Source organism: Rutilus rutilus, assembly GCF_951802725.1.
Source record: "Rutilus rutilus genome assembly, chromosome: 17".
NCBI lineage: Eukaryota > Metazoa > Chordata > Actinopteri > Cypriniformes > Leuciscidae > Rutilus > Rutilus rutilus.
Window position 1 is genome coordinate 10,711,016 of NC_140230.1, and position 26,041 is coordinate 10,737,056.

A 26,041-nucleotide genomic window follows, 5' to 3' on the forward strand; every position below is an offset into this window, starting at 1 on the left:
AGGAGGAGATTTCAGGCCTCACAGAGGTGAGACACTCAGAGATTAATATAGATGTAGCGGTGAATACTTTCTTAATACTTTAAGTTTGAATACTGATAACGCTGGTAAAGGTAAAGAATTTTTAGTGGCTGAACAGGGCAAGTCAAGTCACCTTTATTTATATAGCGCTTTTTACAAAACAGATTGTTTCAAAGCAGCTTTACAGAGATAACAGGAAAATAATGGAACAAAGTTTGTTTCCAGAAGAAAATAGCATCACAGTCCATCTTAAGTAAGTTCAGTGATGTTTCATTTTTGTAGTAAAAAAGTTATTAATTTAGTTCATTCATATATGTATTTAGCCGCTCTGGAGAAAACCATGATGTTGAATATTAAAATAAATTAAATGTCCCCAACTAAGCAAGCCGAAAGCCAATTGCAACAAAGGTGAAAAAAGGCGAAAAAGGTGACAGTGTGACAATGAATGTGACAAGACTGTGGTGCCAAGTACTAGTGCTGATCAGTATGGGTGTGATGCAGAGAAGAGTCGAACAGAATCGCTGAAGGCAGCAGAGGATGCATTGTCAGATGAGTCCGCTTCTATGCAGGATATTGACAGGATATTGATATGGGTTTGAAGAGAACTCTCAATATCCTCAGAAGGATCTCTCTTTGTATACTTTAGAGGAAATTGATCAGATTCTAGACAATACTTTTGGAAAGCAGGTTGATGTTAAGGACTTTTTTCTAATGTAGAGACGTTTGTAAAGTCATTTACATTTCTTCATAAGACTGTGGGGGTTGAACTCTTGAGTAAAATTAAGCGTTTAAATAAGCATTTAACTGCAGTTAAAAAGTATAGAAAAAAATAGAGAAAAGGCACTTTTGATCATTTTAAACAGTGGTGGGAAATAGGGAAAACAAATATTAAATTGTTTTGTTTGCAACACACTGATAATTCAAAAAAATAAAAATAAAAAAAAGAAACCATTCAGTCAATTGAGAAGGACATATCAAATATGGAGGTGGATCTAATTAATAGATATGATCCTAATTTACTTAATAACCTGCAAGAAAAAAAAGAGAATTGGGGTTGTTTTTGAATGAAAGGCTGAAGGGAGCTCTAGTAAGGTCTTGGTTTGTCTCTGTTAATGACATGGATGCCCAAGAGTACAAGAATTGAAAGTTTTTTTAAAAGATTCCCTGGGGTCAACATGTCAGCGTGAAGTTTGATGCTGTCGTGTGAGAACAAGCAACAGTTGGCATTTTTCCTCCTTTCCTTCTCCCTATAAGTCAGCTATGCTGTTTACTTCTGAATATTACATTTCATTCTGGTGCGCTTAATGTTATCGCTACTGTGTAATAGTAGCCTATGCAATTCACCAACTAAACATATCCTATTCAATGCATTCACAGTCTCTTTCACGGGCATCATTTGTAGTAGCCTATTCACAAACTGTTTGCTCAAGCATAGCGTTTTCTCTGAGTTCACTGTGTGCTTTCTACCATGCACAATTAAAAATGTCACTGAACTTTTGCTGTGTAATTGTAACAATGAGCACTCAAACACACCGAACCAACAATTACTAAAAACACACACAAAAACTGATTTTGCACGGGCACTTTGCAGTAGTTTTTGTTAATTTAGAGTCTTCACCTTCCTGATGGGAGGGTGACCAGTAATATTAGATGCAGTGACTTTTTATTCCAGTCTTTAAAATCAAGCGTAGCGTCAGTTCTGGCAAGTCACGTTGGTCAAGCTCTCAGCTGATCCACGTCTACCTATAGGAATACAATGCCTAACACTGTATACATATATAAGCTCCTTCAGTATTATCAGCAGCTATCACGTTTCTCAGGAGCTAATTACCCTCCTCCATCCCCAGCTCCACCTCTCTCAGTCAGGATTTGGCATTCTGATTCCCCTCGAATCAGAATAAATTCTCGAATTATGTTGTACTTTAAAATCTTGAATTAATGATATCTGCAATACATTTCGACTTTTCGGCTACAAACAGCCCAAACAAGACTATTGTACAACAAATATTCTGCCTGGATGGACACTGCAATAGCTCTTTTAAGGATGGCAAGTGGAATGGGTTTTGATAAATATTTGTTTTTAATGCAGCTGCAAGACTGAAATGGTGGACCCTCCCTCTTTTTATAGACCTGCGCTGGAGGCCTGGAACGTTTTTGTTGTATCAAGACCATCTAATACACCTGCTGGTTTTTGGTTATTAGAGGAGCCACTGTTTTTGAACTCCTTTTGACCTTCAAGACTGTTGTTCTCTGAAAATAAGCACAGCTGTTAGCAGCTGGGTGTAATAAGCTGGGACATATCATGAGAAGTAGTGTGAAAGACTTGAGACAAAAAAGTGGTGTAAAATAGATTTTTACAACAGTGAATTGCAGAAATATTCAAGGACTTGAGAGCAGTTTATCAAGTATTTTTGAAAAACCCAGCTGTTGTAAATTAATGTGTAGAGGGGCATAGTTATATCTTTCCCTCAATCATTGTAAGCGGGGCTGTGGAAGACTGGGAGGAAGATGAAAGATGTTTACTGTCTCATAGCACCCCAGTTCTGGAAAGTTTTGAATCTGCTGGAAAGAATGCAACCTGTTTCCAATATGCAAGTTTCTTCAACAAGATGGAGACAATTTTTTGGATCCAACTCTTCTCCTAAAGGCTGCTGGCGTACCCTGTACAAACGTCCGATTGACAAGTGGACAGGTGACCTCTAGTGGAGGATTGTACTTGGGGCTATACAAACAGACATGTGGTACACCTCAATCCTTTGTTCTGAGATCGATTAAATAAATTAAAAAAATGTGTGCAGTGTTCATGATTGGGTAATCTTTTTGATATATTAAGTAATTGGTTCTTGTCTCTGGGTGATGAATTTACTTTTCAGTTGGAATCTCTGCCAAAATGTATAGAATTATGGGGAATATATGAAATATTATGCACACTGTATGAAAATGCATTGGTTTTGATGTTTTAAAAATATTTTGTAATAATAAAGGTGAATAATTAGTACAGATTTAGGCTTCGCGAAGTTACAAAGCAGAACAAATGCAAAAGCCTCATCTGTTATACTGTTTACATGTGCGTCTCATACCCTCATAAATTTAGTGGCTATCTGTCGAGTCATAGAATGTGATTATCGGCCAATACCGATAAACAGCTAATCGATCAGAGCATCCCCACATACCTTAATTCTTCAAATTGAGTATTTTTTTGTTAACCCTCTGGGGTCTAAGGTGTTTTTGGGGCCCTTGGGATGTTTTGACATGCCTTGACATTTGTGCTTATTTCTGTTACTTGTGACATTTTCATGGCTAAAGTCTAATTACACTGTATTCAGCACAAACTCTGCTACAATAATATATCAACAGCATGTGTGTAAAAGTTTGTAGTTTTGAGATAATGACATTTATGCGTGGTTTGTGAAAATACAAAAAAAAATTCTCACTGAAATAAGGTCATGAAACCCATACTGATTATTTCTTAACAAGACTTTTGAAAATTGTATGACGTAGCCTAGAATATTTGCTCTAAAACTATGTGAAAATCACCCTGACTGCTCATTCAGAGAAGACAATATATTGATTTAAAATTTTTACGACGTGTTTTGTGTGAAAAAGCAATATGCGAAGGGGCGGATCATCTCATTAGTATGTAAGGCTTTTTACACCTGAGAAAGACAAAGACACACCCTAATGGCCCTATTAGGAGCTTATCAGGGCCCATCATTCTGACCAACCTTGCACAAAGAATGAGGAGATTAAAAAAAGAATGGCTTTTAAAATTGTTTGGATTTATTTACAACATAATCCAAAGATACACAACAAAAAAAAAAAACACTTATTGATAACAATGATCCAAAGAAAGAGACCTTTGTGCCATTCCTAAAAACATTGTACATACCTTTCATTTCCAAGGTGTTTGATTTTCACTTTACCATGTTCATGTACAGAGACATGTACTGTGAATGTTGAAGTCAGCAGGACTCAGTGGCATCTGGGCCCTGAAAAAAAAGAAAAAAAGAAAAAAGTGAACATACTGATATCAAGAGAAAGGCCTGCACGATTTTGGGAATACATTTGAGATTTTTCTGGTTAAAATTGCTTTTTAAAATTCACAGAATACACACACACACTCACACAAATGTTTCCAACAATATATTATATAATGAACACAGGTTTGTTGTGCCTTGTAGGTATAGGCTATGCGCAGTGCTGCATAAAATAATAACAATATAGCAGCCTATATACATTTTCAAAAAGATTTCAGTAACAACTAAGCTAGAGAAAAATATATTGATTATCATGTTACTTCAAATGTTTCCATTCGTTATGATGATATGAAATGAGATAATAGTAAAACATGAAGCCGTTTGGAGCGTTTTGCTTTTCCAAAATATGATGCATTCAAACGCGATCGCGTTTAAAAATATGATACATTCAAACGCGATCGCGCTCAAATATAATTATGGTTAGGCCTACCATATACATATCTACGTTTGAGCAGATATCCACAAACACAGTAACAGTAAACACGGGTCTAAATATTATAATATTCACCATATATCTAGCAACAGTTCAACTGCAATGTGAAATTTATGCAACAATAACAAACTAATATGTAAGAATTTCTTACCTTATCTTTCTTGTCTTGAAATCGCATTCTTCTTCTGGGGTAAAGCCAATGTAAACTCACGTCTTTCAAACTCGACGAAAAGCAGAGACTGATGAAGTGTTTTGTTTTTGAGGTAACGAGCGCGTTCGCGTTCCATGTGGAGATTTGCATGTGAATATCTTTTGCGCGAGTAGGCGTGGCCAAATTAGAAATAATTAGGAAGCGTTTGAGAAGCTGGACATCTTGTTGGTTTTATACAAATTACTTAAACAGAAAATATTTGTTTTCAGTTTGAATCCGATCATTTAAAAGTACACACTTAAATGTTTATAAAGGTATATGGCTCATAAATGTGTGACAAGTATTCGCTGAGTTTTGTTTCAGTTTATAGACGTGCTCAAGAAAAAAAAGTTCACCGCGACGGAGAGGCAGAACGCACACCCTGTTTATTTTCTTTATGTTTCAAAAGCACAATGTTTTGATTTGATTGTAAGTGGACACATACAAAAGTAGAAATATCACAGATTCTTTTTTTATATTTATTTTTTCTGTATGACCATAAATGACGGAGTAATTTAAGTTTAAAGTGCTACAATGTAAAAAAAGTCCAGCAAAACGCGGGGGCGCGTTTGCCGACCTCAGAGGGTTAAATTGATTGAAATTGATTAATTTAATATATTGATAACATTTATAGAGCATATACCGCATGGATGATCAACAGCAGGCCTTACCATCACTGTCCATCTGTTCCACTTTACTCTCTGTCCTGCTTTCATCACGGTTTCTCTCTTCTTCCTCTTTCTGCTCAAACTCCAGTAACATATTAATCAGCTCATTGGCTGCCTCCTCCACCAATGAGCTTTTGGTATGCAGCATTTGGGCTCCTTTGATGCAAAGCTCCTAAAATGAGAAATAAATTGAATGAGCATGATCAGATTGATTATTTCTTCAGTCAGAAAACATCTCAACCATGTAACCATGGTTCCGAGAGAGGAACGAGACGCCGTGTAAGATGACGCAATTTGGATGCATCCCGCAGGACCCAGTGTCTGAGGCATGTATACCACCTAGCCAATCATGGTGGACACAGTGATGACGTCACAGGGTGCTCCCCATCGTAAAAAAGGGAACCTGAAAACACATCATCAGCTTCAAATGTCTGAAGGAAGCATGGAAAAGCGATGCGGCGTCTCATTCCTCCTTTTTGAGGGAACTCAACGCCACGTCAGATGACTCAATGGGGATGTCAATACCAACTACGCCATGCAGACCAGTGCCTTCCTGGAGACCTAAAATATTAGAACATTAGGCACTGAAACTTAAAAAGTCAGCTAGCAAATGGAAACACCCTGCACAACGTTGCAATGGGAAGGAGCGTAACCTCACTTAATATCTGAGTGCAATTCTCCTCGGAGAGGGTGCATGGGCGACTACACTCGCCTTCCACTCCTCTCTCCAGGAACTCGTCCCTGGCAAGGGCTCAGGCTTTCTAGTAGGCGTTCTGCACTCAGCGAGGAATTAACTTCCCACTGCGCCAGTGCCTCTCTAAATCTGTTCACTACCGTCTCTAAGGCAGCACCAAACAGTCCAGAGGGCGAGACAAAGTAAGCCACAGATGCCTCTCCGCTGTCACCAGAGCAGCCATAAATCGTCCAAGGGAACCATAGAAATAAACACTAGATGTCGCCTTGTATACGGCAGTTCATTGGAACGAATGCGTCAATAGAGCCGCCATCTTGGAACAGGGGAGCCCCTCCTCTTTAATGCATCAGCGTCAATGTAGACAAAGGTCTAACGGAAATAAAATCACCATAAATCGTCATGAATGCGATTTTCTAGTTTTTTTTTTTTTTGTTCGTTCCATCGGTCAGACATGTATTTATCATCGAGTCCAGAGAAAATGTAAGGTTTTGATATTAAGATAATCTACTTCTTTTTCAAAATATAATGCCTAGTGCTATAGGCCTAAGTTTATTAGTCACATTCTTTCACTTGAGTAAACTTAGAATGAACTATCGCTACTTGTATATATATATATATATATATATATATATATATATATATATATATATATGAATTAGCAAAACTTGGCCACTAAATATTTAATATTCAATTATTTTAATGATCACAATTAAAGTTTTAATTTTATTAAATTGAACAAGCGCAACATTTAGCATTCAATCAAATATTCTAAAAGATGTATTATTAATAATAATGTTATTTCAACATAATATCTCGTTATTTCGACATAATATGTGTGCGTGCAACAAGCAAGATGTGCATTTGTAAATCCGGTGGCGCGTGCATTGATTTTTTTTATTAATAAACTAGTGTTTTCTTACAGTGTCGACTCGGCTGCAAAGATGAAGTTGACGATCGCCATATTCGTAGTGAACGCGCCTATAGAGAGAAATGCACATAATGGATTACATAATCAGAGAGTAGCCTTTTTCTTTTCGTTTTGAATTATTTCGTTTAAAGACATTTCAAGCTTTGTGTATTTGATGTATTTCTCATGTCTGTGAGGCATACACTGAGTTTCGTTAAGTTAGGATGAGATGCGCTCCAGTTCACGTGCAATGCAAGTGACCGCGCGGGCGCCTCCGTGATTATATTGTCTGTTCGTTATATTTGCTTCTTATTAATTAGGCCTAAATCCAGGCAATTGTTTGATGAAAAAATGATTAAAATTAAGATACAATTTATACAAAACGAAATTCACTTTAAAGAAAGGCTTTAAACAGTTGACATTTTCACAAATTCCAGTGTCCTTCCACACCTCCATCCCCAGTTTGCAAGGAAGAAACAAGCCCTTGAGCCCACTGTATCCTTGTGCAAAACATACACATACATAGGATTTGTGGAATTCTATGTATAATAATCATGGATGTACTGTTTGAAGATTGACAGGGAGAGGACAAGCATACTATTAGGACTGTACTTACAGGTTACAAGCGCCACACTGTTTTTTTTATTTTTTATTAAAAAGTTTGAGTACAATCGGTAAAAAAAAAAAAATAATCAAAAGTTAGGAACAACACAGCCAAAAGTGGGTATTGAGGATCAACTCCTGCATATTGTACATTTTAAACACAAGGGTTATTTCAAATAATATCTAAAGAGTACAGCACATTCACAATTAATTTTCTGTGCGAGAATCACAGTTCATTTTCTTCCTCCAAGCAGAGAAATGTACACTTAACTTATAAAAAAAAAAAAAAACTTGACTACTGCCATCCACAGAGTAAATGTAATCCCTTGCTGTCTGGTTTAGATTTCGTTCGTGTGAACATCCATACGCAGCACAAAAGTCCAGCATCATCCATAAATTCGAAGTACAGGCGGAGAAAGCAGCGTTACCTAGCTACTTCCTATGACAAGACCCCTGTTCCAAGATGGCGGCGGTTTTGACGCATGCTTAGAACCCCAAGGCGACATCTAGTGTATATATCTATGCAAGGGAACAAGCTGCCTTCCTGGTAACGTGAAGAGCTAAATCCGTGGCCATGCACAGTTCGGAGACCGCCTCAGGAGATAATCCTTCCCCCGATCCAGGTCCTTAAGCAGGTCTGACTGGTAAGCTTGTAATACCGACATAATATGCAAAGCTCCGCCAGTCTGACCAGCCTCTGAATACGCTTTGCCCAACAACCTCGATGTCATCTGACATGGCTTAGAGGGCAAAACGGGAGCCTTCAATGATGAGGATGTCCCCAGGAAGAAATAACTTGCTAAATTCCTCTCCACCTGCGGCATCCTCCCATAACCCCGTTAGCTCAGCCCCTCTACATTAGAATAATTTGAAGCAAAATGGACCACGCGAGCAGAGAATGGATGTTCCTACGAACCTGACACCTCAGTGTGCAGGTCTGGAAGAAATGGAAGGCTCACTGGAGCAGTGCACTTATGACTGCTCCACTAGCTCATCGTATTCGGCATGCTGTTGCATGGAGCAGGAAACAGATTTTCTTCACGTCTGTCTCTAGTGACTCCACACTTTCTGAATCGTCAGAATCATGAGCGAGCTATGAAACCTCATATTCCACGGAAGAAACCGCCGAGTGGGCTTCCATTTCAGGCATGAGGACAGCATAGCTAGGGGGAGAAGTGAGGGGAACTTGCTCACACTCCTCAAGTCGCTGCGGCTGAGATCCCTCATGATCACTCTTGAAGAGAGCCAACCGAGAGCGGAGCTTTCTCAGAGAGAAATAATCACAATGCATACATGCATGCTTGACTCCTAGACAGATAACACACATACGTATTGTGACCATCACCAGGCGTTATGAAACACGGGCATGGAGGGATACAACGGAAACTGTTCGCTTGCCATGTTTTCTTCTCTTTCACACACTGCAATCTTCACAAAGCACACAGACAAGCGGCTTCCTGAAGACATTGAAACTGATGACGTGTTTTCAGGTGATCTTTTTATACACTGAGGAGAACCCTGCAACGTCATCACTGCATCCGCCATGATTGGCCAGTTGGTACACATGACTCAGACCAGGGCTCGAGACTAACGGCGTCCTATCGTCCTGGGGACGACAGAAAATGTGTTTAGGACGAACAGAAATATTCTCCAGGACGCCTACAGGACGAAATACATTTTTGTATGTGTTCTCATTTATTACTATTAGGGTAATCTTGCTTAGAAAATGTCAAAACTAACGGACCAAGCGCTGACTACAACGGAGCGCGTCTTCTCATGCTGTTACTATAGTTATTATCACTGGCCGGCTACTCACCCGGAGACTTGTTTCGCAGTACATCTATCACATGGCTTATTTTCACAGACGAAAACGAGACGATAACTAAATAAAAACTAGTTTTGAATGACAAAAACCATGACGAAAATCTACTGACATTTTTGTCAACGAATAAAAACTAGACAAAAATGTTAGATAGTGACGATTTGGGAAGCGATCCAGTCAGAACTGATGTCCTGCGTTTGTGGTAGATGCGCACATTTGTACTGTAACGTGCTGATCTACCCAGCGGCACACGAGTTGACATGCGCTGCATGTCTCATAAAACGTTAAAAAAAAATTTACATCTGGGAGAATGAGTAGAGCAGACATATAGATCTGAATAAGAGTGACGACGCAAAAAAAGAGCTCTATTCGGTACGGTTTTCTGTGCGCACACACCCGACCCGAAGCGTGCAACCATGCACATAGACACCTACTGTATACAGCGCGCGAGTACTGAATTGAGTTCTCTTTCGTGTCTGAATGGACAAATACACACAACATTATGTCGAAATGTCCGTTTTGGAGAGAATTCACGTAAACTATGTTGGTTATGTCTTAAACAGTTTTGAGTGTATCGGATGTGCATCAGCGCACGTCACTGGACATGATCCGATGTCTTAAAGTGACAGTGGGTAATAAAGCTAATGCGGTCTGTGTCCTTAATATTGATCAAGCAACAAAAGAAAAAGAGAAAAGCATTCACTGCTCGTTAATAGCTTTAATAATGATTCATTATATTTAATTCATACAAATAAATGTCTGCTGCTTGAAAGAATAAAGAATGATGATATTTTTGAGATATGTAGGCTAGTCACCAGTATTTATTTGTTATTTTTTTAATCCAACCAACTCAAAAACGTTTTGAGCTGTATGTATTTTTATCTTAATTTTCGTATATGTAAAAAAAAAAAAAATAAAAAAAAAGATTTGTTCTGCATGAATACAAAAAAGCATTTAACTCGTTATTTTTTATTAAATCTGTTTTTTACCTGTTTACAGATAACTACTTTGAATGGAGCTAAATAAATATAGTAATATATATCATAAACATTTTAATGGTGTTTTTATTATGTGACTAACAGCTAACAACTATAGATGATAATAACAAAGTACAGAAACAACATGTTTATTTTGGGACGGTTGACATTCACTTTAGGACGGTTCAAATCGTTTTTCAGGACGGTTCCAGGACGGAGGTGAAAAAAGTTAGTCTGGAGCCCTGACTCAGACACTCGGTCCTGCGGGACACGTCTCCTTTTTTTTGGTACGTTGCTGGTCTAGTCACAACATAAATTACGTGTAACAAAGATGTAATTGCAAATAGTAGCAAGATACCAAAAAAGCCAAGTAGGGTTGTCAAAAGTACTGGTACTTTGGTACCATTTCAATACTAAAATGTAATGATAAATTGTAAAAAGGCTTTGTAGATTATCAGGAGTACGGACTCAATTCAGATTCATGAGCAGGTTTCCCTAAAAGTTTGCTGTCCATTCTAACTACATAAAGAAATTGTACCCTTATGATAACAGCCCTGATGTTACTAAAGGAGCATTGACAGTGAATAAAGACGTCATATTGAAATTGGTATTGAGAGCCCAACACACTCTCATGGGAATTTGCAGCTATATTTTGGTGAATTAATATCTAATTTGTATGAATTTATGAATTTGTATGAATGTATTTGTATCTCTTACAATCTGCTTACACCCCAGTTACAGTTATATTTAGTGGTGGACCATATGAATCACATCGTACTTCACACAAAATTCATTCAAAATCACCATCTCATATAATTGTTACGTTTTCTGATGAGATCAGTTTGTGAGACCTCTATATTTTCAAAGATCTGCTTATTTACATCAGCAAGTGGAAATCGTTTAGCCTCACTATCCTTTGAAAATAACCGCATGTTGCTATGAATACATTTGTTTTATTGTGTATGTATGTGTGTGTACCTTGGTGGTCTGAACAAACTCCTCGCAGGTGCATGGCTCATCTTCAGGCAGCACAGACAGCGTAGTTGTGCTCATTTCCTGCAGAACAGCATCGATTCTAAACTCAACCAGGTCATTCACTCTGTGCAGCAGAAGTTCAAGGTTGTCTGTGAACCAGAAGAAAGAACCCTTTCATTTCAGATATATAATCATACAGGCCACAATTACAAGCAAGCATTTTTGTACACTACAAGGACGAAAGTATGTGAACATCCCTTTGTCCACACTGATGCTTGTGTCTAAATGGGAGAAAACCCTGGCAGACATGTTCCCACATAAAATAGAAAGCCTTCCAAGAAGAGTGGAGGCTGTTATAGTGGCACTTGGCACAGTTAAAAAAAAAAGTATATATGGGGGTGTTTGGGTATCCACATACTTGTGGCCATTTACTGTAGTGAATGTTACTGATGTGGGGATGGAAATCAGCTAACTAACTCTGTAAAGTGGTTACAGTCACTACACTCACCAAGTGCAGCAGTGATTTGATTAAGGTATTTCTCTATGTTTAGGGAGGTCCAATTGAGGGAGGTCAGACCGGGCAGGATGGCCTCATCTACTTTAGCGACGTGTGGCATGAGCAGTTGTTCAAAGGCTGGCTGGATCTTAGACCTCACCCTGGAGTTCTCTGTCATCATCAACTGAGGCAGGCAACATACAAGGCAAAAGCACACACACAAAAAAAATGACCTTGTTAGTAAAGCTATGCATGTCAGAGCACAGTTCCATACTACTGACCTGATGGGCTTACTTGAATGGTTTGAAAAAAAAAAAAAACATTAGGATGAAAGAAACTGATTTGCTATCTAGCACAAAATGTGAACGGCGATATAAGCAGTATTACATAAACATTTTATAAACAACATCATTCAACATATAAACATTGATCAATGTAAATATATAAAGTACAAAAAAATGGTCAACAGAAGCTCAAATGTGCTTGCTTGACATGCGAGAGAGGTTTGTCTTTGTGTGTCAATCAAGTAGGTATTAGCATCAAGCAAATACAGTTGAGCTTCTTTTTACCATTTTGATGTTCTCTATGCAGGGTTTTTATAGTTAACTAAAACTAAAACCATTAAAAATGTATGATTTTTAAGTGCATTTTCTGTTCCCCTTGTTCCAGTGTTTCCCATTTCCAGTGGTTTACAGTAGCTCCTGTTTGCCTTAGTTTCATTAGTTCCCTTTTGAGGGAACATTGACGCGGCATCATGGTGTTGACGCAATGGGAATGCCTTCAGAGCATGCAAGTGTCACGTGTAGTACTCACCAAAACATTGACCTAGGACAAAGATAGGTGACACAATGCAGTGTGTAATCAATTCTATAAATAACTGTTCCTGGCGGGGTTATTGCCCCATATTCCGCTAAAAACAAATGTTCTTTAGTCTCGGTTGCCTTCTGTCAGCATGCTGTTTCAGGGCACCAAGATTGTTCCCTCCCTCACTTTTAACAAAAGTGTAAAATTTGTTTCCCTTGCAGACGAGTTAAGAGCATGAAAACTTCTGCCCAATATCTCTAAGTGGGTACTTCGAACAATAGAAAATGGTCACAGGATCCAGTTAAAGTATCGTCCTCTGCGTTTCAACGGTGTGCTTATAACAGTGAAGCCAGTTTCTTGCGCCAAAGGGGCCATGGAGCGTGTTTCCCTACCAGAAAGGCAGTAAGGGTTGGCATCCGGGTGCTAAACGGCATCGACGATTGGCTCATTGTCGCCAGATCACGAGAGTAGGCAGTTTGACATTGAGATGTTGTTCCCGGTCATATCGAGAATTTAGGTTTGAGACGAAATCTAAAGAAGAGCAATCTGTCACCATGCCAGAAAACAACATTTCAGGGAGGTTTGGGGTTTGACCAAGATGCGGGCACAATTGTCCCAAGCTTGGGTGATTTCTATTCACACCATGGTAGGCAGCAGTAGGTGCGTCTTTGAGGGATGTTTGTGCTGCGGCAGGCTCGTCCTCTCCACACACACATTCATCATGTTTAATAGTGTGGATGTGGACTCAGCCCCAGGGCAATGTTCCCTCTAAGCTGCGCGCGCGGCCGCGCAGGCCAGTTGAACTGGCCGCGCAATAGATTTTTCAGACCGCGCACATTTTTCAGACCGCACAAACGATTTTTTTTTTTCAGGGGTTAAACATCTGAGCATCAAAGGCGAAGCAGGCTAGGTAATAAACATTTAAAATACTGATGTAGAGCCCGATCTCATGAAAGTGCGTATCTATAGCACGAATGATATTTCTCGTATCATTTATACGCCAAAACGAGTTTTTGCGTACATATGATACGCAGTTTTCGCGTGCATATGATACGCACTTTATGGCGTGTAATCCGTTAGAATGTTTACATACAAAGTATCCTTAGGCTACTCTTGGCGTGCCCCAGCAGTTATACAGTAGGCTACCATGGCGAAGAGAAAGGCAGAGCAGGTGCCCCAGAAAAAGGTCTGCCTAACGTTTAAACATGAGTGGCTAGATGAAATAGTCCAAACTGACACAAAAGATGGTCCAGGTAGGATAAAACTTTCAGACGTATTTACATATGAAGAAAGGAGTGGCGTGATCTGCAAATTCTGCTCGGAGGCAAAAGCGAAAGGAGAGTTCGCTCGGGGAAAACATTGGTCCGAGTGGAAGCTTGATTATCTAAAGCGTCATCTGACACAGAAAGTCCATGTAGACGCATTGAAAACATTAAGACTTAGACATGGGAACTCTATCGATAAAATTCTCACCGAAACTAATGAATCCCGAGAGAGACGAATTCAGAGAGCACGATCCGACCCTGAACAAATAAAAATATTGATCGACAATGTGATGCTAGCAATTAACACCAACATGTCCATGTTATCAGTTCAGGATATACACGATCATATGGCAAAATACGTCGACCTACCACAGAGTTGGAGAAGCAAAAATTATGCTTTTGAATTTGTGGAATGTATCAACTCAGTTGTACAGACTGAGATGATAAGCAGCATAAGAAATGCTCGTGTCCACACACAAATTGTGGATGAAAGTACCGATATCTCAGCGCATAAGATGCTTGTGCTTTACATTAAGTTTCGGGAGCAAACTGATTTTAGTTACAAGACAGTTTTTGCTGGAATCATTCAGCTTTCAGGATGCACTGCAGAAAACATCCTTGATGCCATTACCAAGTTCTACGCAGACCATGCGCTAGACATGAACAAAATGGTCATGTTACTCTGTCATGTCAGGCAGACCGAAGCAAACCAGAAGCCGGTTAGATTTCCTCCAACCGCCTGAGCGGTCTACATATATCTTAAGAGAACGAACTGGGTAGAGCAAGTTAAGCTTCCTATCTTCCTCAGAAGAAAATGGAGGAGGGTGGAAAGCGTTAAGGTTAACCACCTGCGAGCGGAAAGTTGTGGAAAGAACTTTGGGGACATACCCTGGTCTCGGCCTCAAGGAAACCTTGAACAAGCCAGGAGCAAAGACCAAGCAAGACTCGCTAACAGAAAGAGCTTGTAAGTCTCCTACCCGCTTTAATGAGGACAAAGCCAACAAAAGAGAAACCTTGAGTCAGAATCCACTCCGGAGCTGACTCCAAGGGCTCAAAGGGGGCCTTCGTCAAACCTTCTAGGACAACAGAAAGGTCCCATGAGGGAACTCTAGGGGAGCGAGCCGGTTTCAGGCGCTTAACCCCACGCATGAAGGCCTAAACTAACCTTAGTTTCCCCAGGGGAATCTCGTCCGATTCCCTATGTGCTGCAATAGCTGCGACATAAACTCTGAGAGTGGTAGCAGCTGCTCCAGAAGCAAACTTCTCCTGCAGGAACTCCAGTACTGAACCAACAGGGCAGTTAACTGGGCTCCTATCATGTGCTAAGCACCATGTCTCAAAAACCTTCCATTTGGAAGAATATAGCCTCCTTGTAGAAGGGGCTCTAGCACTCGCAATGGTCTCCTGAACGTTAGTTGGGAGATCAGAACTTAAAGCAACAACATGGAACTTTTCCTCTGCGGTCGCCCTACAGGTTGGAAGCGGAATTGTCCATTACCGCTGTCGTAAAATGATTTACGGTTACTGTCAACGCATTCTCATCCCCAAATCGTCACTTTCAAACATTCTTCAATATCCGACGCACAAAGCACCCTTAGCGTCAATATGAGACGCTTCGGTTATGGGTAGGTTTAGGTCTGTGGTAGGGTTATGCGTCTCATATGGACGCTAAAGGGTGCTTTGTGCGTCAGATATTTAAGAAATTTTGAAAGCGTCAGTATATGACGACTTGGGATGAGAACGGGCTGTTACTGTATATGAAGCATGCAGGTTTTTTTCATATGGGCAATGATAATATTATTAATCTTCCTCCTTTCATAATTTATACATGTTTAGTAGACTAAACATTTTAACTCAAACATTTGCGATTTGCATGTCGATTGCAATGCTCAAATCTGAACGAGAATGATAGCGATAGCATCCTAACCATCTAAAACTAGCATGTTAGTGTTTACTAGCTACCAGATTGATAATTCGCTCATCTACTAACGTTAGCTGATTCATGAAGATAAATGGAGGACCAGATAGTTTCCGTAACGTAGCCAGGCAGACAACAGATTAGAAAAACTAAAGATAGTATGCAAGCAATTTACTTACTAGTTCAACAGCATGACGGCCAAGTCAGCATCGGTCTGACGATAAGCTCACGCCATCCTCGTCCTGCCTTTCAGTTTATCACTCTCCCTTTTCCTCTTCCGACTCTACTCCGACAAAACCTTGGACTTCTTACGTTTCGCTGCTGCTTCAGCCATGACGAAAACAAACGCGCTGGTTGGCCTGTCACGGCCTAATTTGAGGAAGTGACGTATGCCGTAAAGCAGTCGAATTTTGTAGTTCTTTTTGAGCTCTGGTTACTACCCGCTCCCCGAAGTTACATAGTGCCAGTAAAAGCGATACAGACCCCGTCAGGCTCTGGCAGACGTCTCATTCAACCTATTGTAAGTCGATGTACCATCACAAGGGTCTTGGAAATATATTATGAAGGTTGAAAAACTACATGTTGTTACTTTAATGCTAACGGCCTCTGATCGGCCAAACAAACAGCTTCCACATGTCTCCGAAAACCATGGCTGAGACGGCCAGAACGGAGCTACCAGGAAGAGTCGGACTCCGCTCTCTCTCACTCTGACCAAGACCGCCTGGATCAGTTTGATGGGCGGGAAGGCATAGAGTTTCTGCGTTGGCCAAGGGTGAGCGAACGCATCTATCCCTAATGGAGCCGGGGGACTCAGGGAGAACCAAAACGGGCATTGGGACGACTCTTGAGATGCAAAGAGGTCCACTTCCGCTTCTCCGAAAACCTCCCAGATCAGGGCCACCGTCTGGCGGTTCAACATCCATTCTCCCGATCAGAGTTTCTGCCTCCACAGAAAATCTGCTGCGAGGTTCATAACCCCTGGGACATTAACTGCTCTTAGAGATAGGAATCTGCTCTGAAACCACAGGAGAAAGTGACGCGCATGCCTGTCTAGGGTGCGCGACCGAGAACCCCCCTGCTGGTTCACATGAGACACCACTGCCATGTTGTCTGTTCTGACAATTACATGGTGTCCCTCCAGAAGAGGGAGAAAATGACGCAGAGCCAGAAAAACGGCTCTTAACTCCAGGCAGTTTATGTGCCAAGAGAGAGTCTCGCCAGTCCAGACCCCACACGCTGGTCTGCCCTCGAAAACTGCTCCCCAGCCGGTGAGAGAGGCATCCGTCGTAATCATCTGGCGACGAAATACCGCACCCATGCTGACCCCTTTCCGAAGAAAAAGAGGGTCCCGCCAAACTGACAGGGCTCGAAAGCAACTGCGCGATACCTTCAGTAGGCGAAGGGTTGGCCCGGAGGGCCGAACCCTCATCCACCACATGAAGGGTCTCATGTGGAGCAGGCCCAGTGGTAGCACGGAGGAGGCCGCGGCCATTAGGCCCAGCATCCTGCGGCAAGTGCCCACAGACACATGATGGCCTAGCGAAAAACGGGCCAAGCATGTCGTCAGACTGGAAATCCGTGCAGGAGCCAAGCGGGCCTGCATGAGAACGGAATCCATGTTCACCCCCATGGTGCTTTGAGCCGGAGCAAGAACACTCTTCTCCGAGTTCAACCTCAAAAACCGAGAGACTGGATATGGCTCAGAACGATGTCTCTGTGGTGGGTCACTAGCTCCCTGGATTGGGCTAAATGAGCCAATCGTCCAGGTAATTTAGAATACGGATGCCCTGGAGCCGCAATGGGGCCAGAGCTGCATCCATACACTTCGTGAATGTCCTCGGGGCCAGAGCGAGGCCGAAGGGAAGGACCCTGTACTGGAACGCTCTTTCTCCAAAGGCGAACCTGAGGAACTGCCTGTGTCGCCGTACAACCTGGATGTGAAAGTAAGCATCCTAGGTCTTCTGTCACGAACCAATCCCCTGGCCGAATCTGAGATATGATAGCTTTTAGCATCAACATCTTGAATTTCCCTTTGTAAGGGCGAAGTTCAGTCGGCGGAGGTCCAGTATGGGACGCAAACCGCCGCCCTTCTTCGGGACCAGGAAATAACGGCTGTAAAAGCCCCGCTCGGCTTCCCCTGAAGGAACCTCCTCTATTGCTCCTTTGAGAAGGAGGGATGAAATTTTCTGCTGAAGTACAGAAGCCTGAGTGGCGCTGTCTACTACAGTAGGAAAGACCCCGTTGAAACAGGGGGGATTGCGGCAAAACTGAAGAGTGTAGCCGAACCGAACTGTGTGATTTATGCCTGCCTGCCCAGCCGCCATGTAGGATTTCCCAATGAGAGGAAGTAGTCCTACATGCTTTAGAGGGGAGGAAGGGGCGCGACCTCCAGGACGGCGCAGACGACGGAGCAAGATGGTCGGCTAAAGTCTCCTCAAGTTGCCGCATTAGTGAGGCGCGCAGAGAAAGGCTGCTTCCAGGATCTGGAAATCTCGTGATGCAGATCACTGAAAAATGGCAGCTTTCTCTGTTGAGGCCTATTTTATTTTATGGAATTTTTTTTTTACATAAGCGTCGTGCTCATGACATTTGAGGCAGGGGGCGCGCTGATAACAGCGGGCAGATTGCCCGCGCTCGACTCCTCTGCGGCGGTCAACCGAGAGGGGGAGGGCTGGGCGAGTCCCGTAGGAACTGTCATGTCTGTGTGTGGATGTGGGCGCGGGATAGCGGGCACATTTACCACACTGAAAACATAGTCCGCTTGAGTGAAGTGAATGCACGTTGGTTTCGTTTTTATAGAAACCTTGAGACATGCAGAACGTAGAGCTGTGCTTGTGTGTAGAAATGGGTGGGCCTTTGTTTTTTTTTTTTTTTACACACATAAAACACCATCGGCCGTGGCCGGGACACCAGAAAATACACTCTCTTGGGGATTTATCTGGGTAGCCGTGAAAGGCATTTGTGTGCAGGCAAGCGGGCAATGGAACCGGCTTGTTGGCTGCAGAAAACACTGGACCAGTCACATTTGCTGGCCAATCAATAGCGAGCTTCTCCGTAGCGCGCGAAAGTACGTCAACAAGCCCCGCGTAGGCCGCAGTAGGCCGCGCTTCCTGGCCGCTCGGCGGGATAACCTCGTCGGCGAGAGTAGGCCCGAAATCCTCGGAGTCGGAAGCCTCGGTAAAAAGTACATCCTCCAGCCCGAAAGAGACCGCGTCGCGTGCTCCCGGGCTGGGGCGCAAATAATCGTGCGAAAATTCGACTGGCATGCCTCGCGCGTGCCGAGAGAGAGAAAGAGCGGGGCTCGTCTGCTCGAACTCCTCAAGCTCTACATCCGAAACCCAAGTCGCGGATCCTCGAGAGGCCTCGGGAGCGCGACAGGGGGAGACGAATGATTCCCTCTCAAAAACCGCGTTTTAGCCGCGATTTGAGGGTTTTGAGCAACACATTTTCACAGAATTGCATTTTAGACGATCCTATGACTGCCTCGCGCGCATGTGAAAAGCCCAAACATAAACATCACTTACTGCGTGGGTCGTCGTTAGCGATGTAACGAGCACATGGCGGAGTACAGCGTCGGTATTCCATGGCAACTTCACCGTAAGGAGAAACAGAGTTCCGCTTGAACAGTCGCAGAAGCGCCGAGAATAATCCAGAAGTCGTATTTTTAGAGCTCAGAAAAATCACGAGCGAAGGGCAAACGTGACCGCTTCGTTCTGAAGGCAGAGAAATCTGAGGAGCAGATGGCGCGCGCGAATATGTAATGATGCGACGTAAGAGCGTCGGGGCGGAGCCAGATTGCGCGGGCGCCATCAGCCAATGAATTGGCGTGATTCTATAGGGCTTCAGACAATCGGCACATTCAGAGAATATCCCACTGCGCTATCCGCAGCGTTGAGTGAACCTATGAAAGAGAACTACGTGCGCAATATTTAGGAGAGCGAGTTCACTGGGGCAAACGAGCGCTCACAGTTTTGGAAAGTGAGAGTGCAGTGAACACAATTGGGACATTATTCTGTTTGTCCATAAAGTTTGTGAGCACTTGGATGCCCGCTTCCCTGAAAATGAGCTCAAAGAGTGGGCTGCCTTTGAGCCGGACACGTTGGATCATGCAGTTGGTGAATTTGATCATGGGCTGAATGACGTGACCAGTCTGGCGAAGAAGTTCGAAGCGCTTCTGGAGGATGCAGACGATGCGGTCACGGGGCGCATTTGTCAACAATACAACGAATTCAAGTTCATGGTTAATGAAAAAAGGAAAATCGGACTGCTCAGATCATTTTCTGAGATTGTAACCTGGTCGCTGAAAAGTGAGCATTTTCCAGATCTGGTACAACTTCTTGACATTGGTGGCACATTCCAAGCATCCAGCGCCGACTGTGAACGCGGTTTCAGTCTAATGAATGCCATTAAGACAAAATCGCGCAACCGCCTTGAAGTTTTCCATTTGGACCAACTGATGAGAATTAAATCAAGACAAAAAGAGGGTCCTATAGACCTTGACAAGGTCTACAACCACTGGAAAGGGGACAAAGACAGGCGAGAGAAGATGTGAGGTAGAAATTTATTTCCAATATTTTTAATTAGACCTATTAGGCCTAATATAGATCAAAGTGATCTTGATTACTGCAACAACATTTTGACATATGTTTAGTCATTGAATTATGTAGGTTAATTCTGTTTTAATATATTTGCAGTTGTTTAATGTAATAATGATTTTGTGTTTTGAAGAGAAATGATGTTTCTCTTTTGGTTAACCTGTTTTTCAGATGCTGTTCTTTGGAGAGATGTGTCTTCCATAGGCCTGCAGACAAGATGAGCCACATAGCCAGATAGGCCTATCATCCTCAATGAAATTCAAATTACATGTTTTGTAACCTAGTTTGTTGCACTAGTTTGTTGCACAGTTATTAAATTGTTTATATAGGTTACCTATAGGAAAAATTACACCATGTCAATTTAATAGGCCTATAATTATTGTTAAGCACTGCATTAGCATTTTTCTTTCAATGAAGTTCCACTTAAATGTTGTACCTGCTGAGAAATGACTAAACATCTTGGATACTTTTATTATATATATATATATATATATATATATATCATTATCAGTCATAACCAGTGAACCATCTAAACCTTATTGAAACCTTATCAACAAAAGATCCTTTAAGTTCAACTAAACTGACTGGTAAAACACCATCATTAAAATGTTCCCAAAGTCCAACCATTATAAAGGATATTGAATAAATATCAACCTTGCAGACATATTGATGCATTTGCTGTCATCTCTTTGAATACCCTATGGCTAACGCAGGCTCGTGGTCATTTTCGGCAGGTCGTGTGGTTGCGAATTGCTCACAGTACTGAAATGTGCGCTCAGAAAAAAAAAAATGTGCTCAGTGCTGAAAAAAATTAGAGGGAACATTGCCCCAGGGTCTCCGGTCCTTTTGGGGTGAGTCCTTCCTATAATAGACTACAGTGCTTGTGCAACTTTCCAAAACCTGTGTGCTGGCATCCTCTCAGTATGGGGATGCGAGTATTGTCGTTCCCATTGCATCAACACTATGACACGGCGTCAATGTTTATGTATGTTTATATGTATGTAACCTGGTTCCCAGAGAATGGGAACGAGGCGCCGCATCGTGGTGACATATTTCGAGTACGCCTGCACGGCTTCTTCAGACAAGTGAATCTGGTGATGTTTTCGACAAAGACAATTCAGGCATGTAAAGACAACTGTGTCTAAGGTCATGAAGGCCACTAACACTACTTATACACTTAAGACATATGCATACTTAGCATGTGTTGTTCTTTTTAGGATTTATAGCACCACTAGTCAATAAATGTTAAAATATGAATCATGTGTAGAAGCTTGTAACGGTGCTCTGTGTGGATGTAGTTTTAATGTTCTATTCCAGTGAAGTCCTGAAAAATAAAAACAGCCTTGTAGGCAAAAAAAAGATATCAGCTATGTTTCATCTAATTGTGCTTGCAGGGGTTGTTTATTATTATTATTAGAGGCATGTAACCATGCCAAAGGAATAGTCTCCAAGATAATTCAACAGCGGCCCAAATGAGAAGAGTCCTTCCAGAAGTTATGACACACCTGTGACCCTTCTCAAAGTTTCTTAAGTATATACACTGTAAAAAAATTCTAACCTCCCTAACTCAAAATTTTCTAGTGACTGATAACATCTACATTTTTCAATTGGCCCAAGTGAAAATCTGTAAATGTAATTTTATAATTTACAGAATTTCACTTGGGCCAATTGAAAAATTTAGATGTTATCAGTCACTAGAAAATTTTGAGTTAGGGAGGTTAGAAATTTTTTACAGTGTAGAACAGAGTCTATATACTGTATATGATGCTGATGTTGATGTCTTTAAATAACCTAATTGGTATAAAGAACAGAATACCATGTTCGGATGTTGCTTATATGGGCAGCGTTTCCCAAAAGCATCGTTAGCCAACTATGTTCGCAAATTCCGTCGTTATCAGCATAGTTCAACGAGTCTGTGTTTCCCAAAACCATCCCATACAGAATTTTTTTTTAAATAAAATATATTTTAAAGTGTCAAAAATATATGTGGCATATATTCCAAATACATTGAAATATATTTGCATTGTTGTTCAATTATATTTATCATTTTGAAATATATTCTGAAATATAACAAAAATATATGATGTTAAGTGTGAAATATATTTACATTTATAACATGTAATGTAAAATATATGACAAAATATATGGTCATAAAATGTTTAGCTTGCTAAAGAAGGGTCGAAAATGTATTTGGATCATAGTAATTCCTCTACCTTTTCCCCTATACACAACAGTAGGCTACCATATTTCACTACTGTATTATGACACAGCTATAATAAATACTGTACTTACATTTAAATGACTGCAATGTAAAATGACAGATAGTTGCTTTCCTAGGACTATTAGGCCATATTAGGTGGCACGTACCTAACACTAAGTGCAATTATTAGATTTATTGTTGTGTTTTATTGACATCTTTCCTGAAGTAATTTAAATATTGAAAATATGCACAATATTTATGATGCAAGTATAACAGTGACACTCCAACAGTGAAGTACACTAAATGAAACAATTTGCAAAAGTTAAAACATATATGAACATATATGTTGTTAGTAAATATATTGACATAAATATATTCACATATTTAACTAAAATATATATTAAAAATTTTTTAAAAAAATTACATATATTTAACTAAAATATATTTATTGGGCCAATTTCGAATATTTGCATATATTACAAAAATATATTTCAAAATATATTCTGAAAATATATTTCAAATATATTTCTTTTGTGTATGGGATCGTTCCAATGAACATTCGCAAACAGCATTGCAAAGTTGTGTGGTTGGAACGACAGCTCTCGACCTGTGGTTAGAAGCATAGTTTCTAGTTTGCATGACATGTGGACTTAATACATCCTTATCTTGAGCAAAATAAGCAAGCTAACATTCAGTACAATCTGTGTCTTTTATTTAGAATGCATACAAATGTCATTTACGTCTTTTAGTTTGTCAAGAGATTTAAAGCACCGCTTTTGAAGAGTGCGCATGTGCGAACATACTCTACTACGTAAGAACGAGCCTATGATTGAATCTGGAAATAAAGCAAAATAACAGAGAAAAATGAGAAATAGTCCTCAGATACTATGTCTGTAATTTATAGCAAAAAAAACCAACTAGCATTAATTCGATCTCAAACAGATTAATTAAAAGAAGTTTTTACTCCACCACGTGCGTGAAGTCATAACCCAACGTGGTAGAACGGCCACTTTGCGACAGTATGGTCAGTTTTCAGCCAGGACTTTTACGGGCTTTTCCCAAATCACGGAAGTGACCTCGATGTCCGGGTTAGCGGTAGCTTAAGCCATCAGGCAAGTGTTATTTAAATAAACTCCTGATGTACTTACAAACTTTCCAATGCCTTGTTTTATGAGTACAGAACCTATTTGTACTACTGTAGAAGTTTGGTACCATTCCGGGCATTATTAGTGGGGTAATTTACAAGATACAATCTTGGATCCATTAGCGCCTGCACTGATATCTCTAAACAAGCTCTAACTTTAATAATGTTCGACCAAGGGGAAAAAAGCTTCTGGGGGGGTGTTTGGCTTGAGGTCATGGTGCAAAGGACCCTAGGTTGAAATTACTCCGAAACATCCCTTTAAGCCCATGCACTGACTCAGTACAATGACAAATACAGATCTTAAACCAAACCAATATAGTGATGTCCTTTTATTTATTGATCAATGTAAAGATGAATGTATAAGAATTATGTGTGGTATAAATCTTGGCCATCACACTGTTTTGATTATTTTGTTTTTTTGTGTTTTTAGAATAAAGACTAGTGATTAGTTCCTCACCTCTCCTTGTCCCTGTATAATGTAACACTAGTTGCCAAGGCAACATTTCTCATTTTCATTTAGTTTAACTTGAAGTACTAAAATGACCAAAACTACTGAAATAAAAAATTATAAATTAAAATGGACATATTAAAAAAACAAACCTGAAACAAATTAAATTAAAATAAATTAAATAAAAAAATAATAATAATTCAACATATTAATACAAACTATAATAGTATCTTAATGATACAAGAATAACACTGGCTCTGTGTATGTGCATTGATCAGCGTTTATTTGTGAATATTAAACAAACTGTGTCTCTTCAGAATAGTTGGATTAAATCACTTCATTCGTATGGATTACCGTTACAATGTCTTTATTAATTTTTATTTTATTTATTTATTTATTCAATGGAGGGGCAAAATTAAGACGATATTACAAATATCGTCATTGTGTTCCAAAACTGAAGGAAGTCTTATGTGTTTGGAGTGATATGAGGGTGAGTAAATGATGACAGAATTTTCATTTTTGTACCTATCCCTTTAAGCATGAGGAATAGTGCACCGTAGTTGTGTATGCTGTGGCTTAATTGGTACTTTAGCAATTAATCGTGTACAACATTAATAGATGTGGTAATGGATGCTATTATTTTCTATAATGGGATGCTATGTTTTCTGAAGGGAATTCATCCTGAAATAATCCTGACTGATTTCTTCACTAATTCATAGCAACAAAAGTACAAAAGAGTGGATGTGGTGCATTGTGTTGTACAACAAGGATACATATACAACATAGATACCTGAAGTTTATTGTAGTTCTTTTTGAAAACATCCTTTTTCCGCTGCAAGATGGCTGCAAAGGGTGGAATCTCAAGTCCCATTCCTAGCATGCAGTCTGTCTCTCGAATCTGGGTCAGGATCTGGGGGTCAAAGTTCACATGCAGCTCCCCAGTTTCTGGACTCTTGACCAGTAAAGAGGCTTGCAGCCCCAGTTTAACTGCCTCAGTCTATAGAAAGATACATAAATATGATTGGTCGTTATGTTATAACATAAAGATAAAACTTTAATTAATTGTATTAGTGTACTTATTAAAAGCTGATCAGAATTGATTTCTTGAAATATTAAAAATAAAAAGAAGATATAATCCAAAAAGGGAAGAAAAGTAAATATATGAACATTTACAGGATAAGAAAATGATTTTTTCAGAGGCATCAATAAGTGAAAGTGGCACATGAGCAAAGCACCAAAAAAGCTAAATCAAGTAGGCTAGTCAGCAGTACCTTACTTTGAATTGACAAGACAACTGACCTGTGCCATCCAGCTCTGATGATAAAGCACCTCAAACTCCAGCAAGACCTTGGCCACCCGATTGTAATTTCGAATGATGGGCTTGGCATCTGGGGTGCTGAGTATCCCAGGCAGCTGCTGGAAAAGATCCATGGGCTCCTGGATGCGGCTGTACAACTGCCGAGCCCACATGATCTTCCCCGCGATCGGAGGGAGGTCTGGAGCAATGGGGGGTTCTGTCTTCTGTTTGGTGTAAATTCGAGAGATCATCTCAATGTCCCTGCCAAAGTTTTGCAGAATCTTCTGGTATTTCTCACTGATGCCCAAGTCTGGGATGCCAAGCCTGGTGAATATGAAAAAATGAGTCAGCAATTGTTGTTGTTGTTGTTGAAATAAATGAATTACTTCATTGAGCAAAGATATATTAATGTATCAAAATTGACATGAAAGACTTTTGACATTGTCTCCAAAAAATTCTATTCCAAATAAATGCTGTTCGTTTTAACTTTTCATCAAGGAAACCTGAAAAAAATCATGTCATCATGTTTTCCACAAAACATATTAAGCAA

General features: G+C 40.5%; 1 protein-coding gene across 1 annotated transcript in view; it reads right to left on the reverse strand.

The window, feature by feature from the left end:
• The window catches only part of dnah5 (dynein, axonemal, heavy chain 5), a gene marked incomplete at its 5' end in the record, with an annotated part of 169,651 nt that overhangs the window by 108,523 nt on the left and 35,087 nt on the right, over positions 1-26,041 (reverse strand). Inside the window, 5 exons of the mRNA XM_084435539.1 lie at positions 5,350-5,518; positions 11,328-11,473; positions 11,833-12,004; positions 24,985-25,191; positions 25,494-25,815. Coding sequence (XP_084291665.1) covers positions 5,350-5,518; positions 11,328-11,473; positions 11,833-12,004; positions 24,985-25,191; positions 25,494-25,815 — 1,016 coding nt within the window. The remainder of the gene's footprint in view (positions 1-5,349; positions 5,519-11,327; positions 11,474-11,832; positions 12,005-24,984; positions 25,192-25,493; positions 25,816-26,041) is intronic.